The 5,596-nt window shown below is 37.3% G+C and overlaps 1 protein-coding gene across 2 annotated transcripts; it reads left to right on the top strand.

Annotated features, from left to right (window-relative positions):
- The first annotated feature begins 3,700 nt into the window (after positions 1-3,700).
- Positions 3,701-5,254, top strand: LOC109191917 (protein PHYTOCHROME KINASE SUBSTRATE 3-like). 2 transcript variants are annotated; one of them, XM_019342606.1, is made up of 2 exons: positions 3,701-4,973; positions 5,029-5,094. In XM_019342606.1, coding segments are annotated over exons 1-2 (990 nt in total). In that variant the 5' UTR covers positions 3,701-3,985; the 3' UTR covers positions 5,031-5,094. The 2 variants fall into 2 exon arrangements, with proteins under 2 accessions (XP_019198151.1, XP_019198150.1); XM_019342605.1 differs by having other exon boundaries at positions 3,701-5,254.
- The last annotated feature ends 342 nt before the right edge of the window (positions 5,255-5,596 follow it).

Genomic DNA, 5,596 nt, shown 5'->3' with positions numbered 1-5,596 from the left:
AGAAACAGATGATCTCGGTACAGAACTACTGAAATTCGAATTACTACTAGCATCATTACTATAAGTAGAATTCACAGTGTTATTAACCTCAGAAGAACTCGAATTATTAACGAATGTATGATTCCACAGCTTGAAAAGCCCCAACTGCTGCCGCTGGAGCAGATACAGAGCCCGCAACTCGGGCTCGCGCATGCGATTAAAAGAAGCGTCGGTTTTAATATTGGCGACTCCAGTTTGGAAGACGTCCTTAATGTCGGTGGCGAAGTAGAGAATGAGAAAGAAGAGGGGAAGGACGATAGCTATGAGGTAGCCGTATCTCTTCGCGGAGCTTAAATTGAACCGGCGGCAGCTGAATGGCCGGTTTTCGAAGCCGCCGTTGATCTTGAAGGTGGAGTGGAGCGGCGACTTCCCGTTGCCGCGCCTTTCGTTCTGGTCGATTAGGGTGAGGTGATCCTCCTCTTCGTCTGAAGAGGATTCTCTGTCCATTGTGCGGCGGAGGAAGCCAAAATAGGCGGTGAGAACTACTGGTAGTTGTGTGGTAATCTGGCTATGGTTTCTCTCTCACGTAGAACAGTGTGTTTGTGTGTGTTTTTACAGTTGGAAGTTGTTTGTGAATCAGATGGGCCACCTGAACGGACGATTTTACCCCTCCAAAAAATTAATAAACAAATCCAATTGACATTCCGGCGGATTTCTACCGGCAAATTAGCCGGAAGGACTCAATGTGTAAAAAAAAGCTTACTAAAAGGACTAAATCTGTTAGTTTTAAAAGTCACGAACTGAAATTACCATCTCCACTATAGTCATAGGACCAAAAGTGTAATTTTCTCTTTGTGGTAATGCTGAGAACTTTCAAAGAAAATGATAAAGAGTTATCAATATAGAATTAATACATTAATAACTTATTAATGAAAGCAAATTATACAATGGACCAGAGTCTACCTTGCATTGTAGACCCTGGTCCAAAAATAACATTCAGATTTTGTATCTATAGTTGACACATTCTGTACATGCAGTTGCTAGTTTCTGTACCTGTAGCTATCATATTATGTGTCAGGATCTATCAAGTCAGATTATGTATCTATAGTTGACACATTATGTACTTGCAGTTGATAGTTTCTATATTTGTAGCTATCATATTATGTGTCAGCACTCAGCAATTATCAAGTTATTTGTTTACAGGTACAGAAATTGTTAATTAACTGTAGGTACAAAATGTGTTAACTGAAGGTACATAATTTTTGTATCAGGGTTCACAATGCAATACAAATCATGGTCCATGGTATAACAATTGATTAATTAATGAATTAATTCTATATTGGGTAGGTTTGTGCTTTTAAAGGCTAGCACCTTTGGGCCCAAATCAGGCTTTATAAATAGCCTTGTCCATTTCTTAAAGTAAGAGAAGTGAAAAAGAGACTTTAGTTATAACAGAGTTTTCACGTAAAATCTTTGGGAGTTCTCACGTGCACGGTCGGTGAACGGACTAGAGGCCGTACAATTGGACGATTTTGGAATTGCATCTGTTAAAGCACGCTTCAAGGGTAAAATATTCTTCTTTTTAAACGTAGAATCTAGAAAAAGTGATTGATGCTTCCGTTGCGCGTGTATGAATTTTTCTAATAAAAATAACAAGCACCACACTATTAAAACTTTATTTGCTATCTCCTAACAAAGTTGCTACCCAGGATAAAACAAGTTACTATTAAAACCTTATTTGTTACCTCCAAACAAAGGTCCTAGGAGCATTACCGCCTAGGTTTCCTAGGATAAAACATGAGCGTTACCGCCTAGGTTTCCTAGGATAAAACAAATTACGTGCTGATAACATTAAACCTAATAAAGAACCTCTATGCTATACAATTTAACATTCCTTCAAAAGTGTCTTGTATATATAGTGGGGGTGCAAATCTTTTTTTTTTTTTCAATGTGGGACAAAGGCTACTTATAAGTCTTCCCACCTTCATTTCCCAACTTAAATGGGTTTACTTTAAGAATCAATTTCGCATTCACCCATTATCCGTTTTGAACGTACAATATATCAATCTCTCCGTCTCACTACGAATAATCTGAATTCACTTTGACTCGACCCCAATTGAAAATGGACTCCACATATATTTATACCACAAAATAGCTACTTACAATGCCCTTTTTGTTATTTTTTTCCCAATAGTCAGTTAATCATTTGCTGCTTGTCTAATAATAATTGAACTACTCAAAACACTATTTTGAAATGGAACTTTAATTTTGAAGAATCAATTTATGAATATGATGAGGATTTGTGTCCCTACTAACTTTTGGGCTCACTAAAACAAGTGGTTCCAAGCTTGTTCTGAGCCGGCCACTTGATTATCTCTGCATACTGCAATCAATTCCTAACTTCAATTGCATGCATGTATTTAATGTGTATATATCCAACAATCTCCTTGTGAGAATGTGACTATTTTACCTGGTACTTTTTGGGAGTATAAGATGGAGAGGTTTTTGTTGTTTCTTGAATTAATCGGATCTTTTTCATTGTGACTTGTCATGTTAGAACTAGAGAAAGAAATGACAACACGGTGAAATATGCTATCTCCATACATGTAGGATCCACCTTCTTTATCATGTTAAAGAAATTAAACAATTTATGAAAACTACCCTTAGAATATAATGTGTGGTTTTATACTCACCACAAATTTGAATATATTTTTTTTTTTTTTGAAAGTTACTGGCTCTATTACATTGTAGTATCTGTTCATCACAAATTTGAATATATAATTTCTTCAATTAGTAAATATTTTAGAAACACATACAATTTTAGCTTCATATATTTAATATTAATTTTGGAGTAGATTAAATCAACCAAATACTATGCGAAGCCATTTTCAGGCAATATTATTTTTGCTCCATAAAATACGGCAAATTATACCGTGCACCAATTGTACTTCCTAGCTAAAACGACGTTGTTTTGACCATGTTTTTGTTAGAAATTTCGTTTCCCGTTTCTACTGTTAAATTCAAAAAAAAAAAAAAAAAAAAAAATTCTCTGTTTCGAATGTACATAAACTCATAACAGAAAACACATAAACTCATAACAAAATACACATAATCTAACATAATACATAATACACATAAACTCATAACAGAATACACATAATCTAACATAATACATAATACACATAAACTCATAACATAATACACATAATCTAACTTAATACATAATGCACATAAACTCATAACAAAATACAATACATAATCTAACATAATACATAATACACATAAACTCATAACATAATACACACATAAACTCTTAACAGAATACACATAAACTTATAACAGAATACACATAAACTCTTAACATAATACACATAAAATCTTAACAATAAAAACGACGTCGTTTTGGTCACTTCTTCTCCCGGAAGGTTGAATCCCCAACCCCAAAGGTCCCTACATCTTGGTCCGACAGAGCATTTGACACTTGCACAGGCATGGCTCATTGGCTGAGTAGATAGTATTTGAGAGAATCAATATAATGTAATTATGTTCAAAGTGAACAAATCTTTTTGTGTGCACCGACATTTGACCCTCCTATCTCTGTATGATATGGGTGACGACTCACGGGATATCTAGCTAGCCAATTAACTAACGAGGCAATTAGGCGTAGCCATTCATCATAATAAATCAAACAAACATTCTCTCTCACCTACCATTACTCCGATCCCAACCATTCGCCTTCAACAGCCTACTTAAAGACTGCTTCTAAACAAGCTAGCGTATATGTGAACAAAACATACAGTATCTCAAATCTATCAGAGCTTCAATCCTTCTATTCGTCCTATTACTACCTTTCCCAATCCTTAATTTCTTTGCTAGCTTAGCTTCTTCAAAAACCTAAGGCTTATTTAATTTCTAGTACGTCTTGTTGTCCTACCTTCAATAATCTTCTTGTTTCATCACTTACGTTGCCAATTATATTCCTTCAACTCCATCCCCTACCTTTTCAATGGAAGGCCAAGATCTGAGTCTTCGAGTTGCCTCATTTTCTTGTTACCTCAACCCCGAAGATAGCTTCGTGCAGAAGATCTGGCCGGGATCATCCTCAAACCTTAAAATCTCCAAAACAAACAACGCTGCAGGCGGCCTTCGAGTGAACAACAATAATAATTTCACGTTCAACAACGCGGCCTCGTCGCGCCCGGTTCAAGATCCTACCGTCGCATTTATTCTCCCCGGCCACCACCAACCACCGTCGACGAAAAAAGACGCCGCCCAAGTTACCATCTTCAAGGCAGATAAGTACTTCAATACCACCACCTCGGATTATGCCACTGTCCCTGGAGGGATCAAGTACGCAAACCCACAAGGCCAAGGGGATTATTTCAAGTCTGCAACGCCTAGTTTGTGCTCAGAATCAAGTAGCCAAATGGTGCTTTTACCAAACATCATCAAACATAATAAGAAGGGCATTGGACGGAGGCTTTTCTTGGGTTTGGGTTTTGGCTGCCGAGGTCCTTGTTCCGACAATAAAGCCGTTTTCATTAGCCACTCAAAAGGAACGGAACATTTCGCGACGAATTCTGGGCATTTCAGGGAAGAAAATGGCATGGGAGGAGGAGAGCCTGCAAGAAAATCATTGGAAGTTTTTGGGGCTGATAAAAAGGGTGGCATGGCAGGCAACTTAGAAAGGAAACTATCAATGTTAACCTGGGATGCCATACCACCAAATACTCATCAAAACAATCCTCCTCCCATGACTCCCACTGCCACAATTAGTAACACTATTTGCGACGATCGGGCTAGCGATGCGAGTTCTGATCTATTCGAAATAGAGGATATTTCTAGCACCGCCGGGCACGGATATGGAGCTTGCCGGACGGCGGGTTACACTACCTCTGCCTCTGGGTGCTCATCTCCGACTCACTACGCGCCTAGCGAGGCTAGCATCCAGTGGAGCGTCGTCACGGCCAGCGCCGCCGATTATGCCTCCGATTATTGTGACGAAAAGTGTTATAGCATTGCCGCTGTTCATGATACAATTCATCCTAGAGCCGTCGCGAAAGCCAAGAATACTACTGCCACGGCCAAATCGTCGCTTAAAAGCCGTAGTTCCGGCGGGCTCTTAGGGTGTAACAGCTACAAGGCCGTAAGTGTGGCCAACACTGCCGATCATCAACTACCAAAGCTGCTAGGAAACCATACACAATTATCGTATGCTAGAAATGTTTGATCTATATTTTACAACTATATATTTTATATGAGCGATGCAATGCCCAAAAATAATTGTCTAATATAAGTTATTACTACTTTATATTAAAATTTTAGATTTATTTAAATTTTAGATATTTATATTATATTATTGTAAATAATAATAATAATGTAAAATATTTTTATAAATTTGATATTTATATTTTAAGAAATAACTATATATATATATATATATATATATATATATATATATATATGTGTGTGTGTGTGTGTGTGTGTGTGTGTGTGTGTGTGTGTGTGTGTGTGTGTGTGTATCCAATATATAATGTGTATATATATTATTAATATTATTGAAGAATAGAAGAAAATATATTATGAATGCATGTGTATGCCCAAAATGCCTCCGCGC

This window comes from Ipomoea nil, unplaced genomic scaffold, assembly GCF_001879475.1.
Source record: "Ipomoea nil cultivar Tokyo-kokei standard unplaced genomic scaffold, Asagao_1.1 scaffold1721, whole genome shotgun sequence".
NCBI classification, from domain to species: Eukaryota; Viridiplantae; Streptophyta; class Magnoliopsida; order Solanales; family Convolvulaceae; genus Ipomoea; species Ipomoea nil.
Note: the sequence above shows the minus strand (reverse complement) of the source record. Positions and strands in the feature narration are given on the sequence as shown.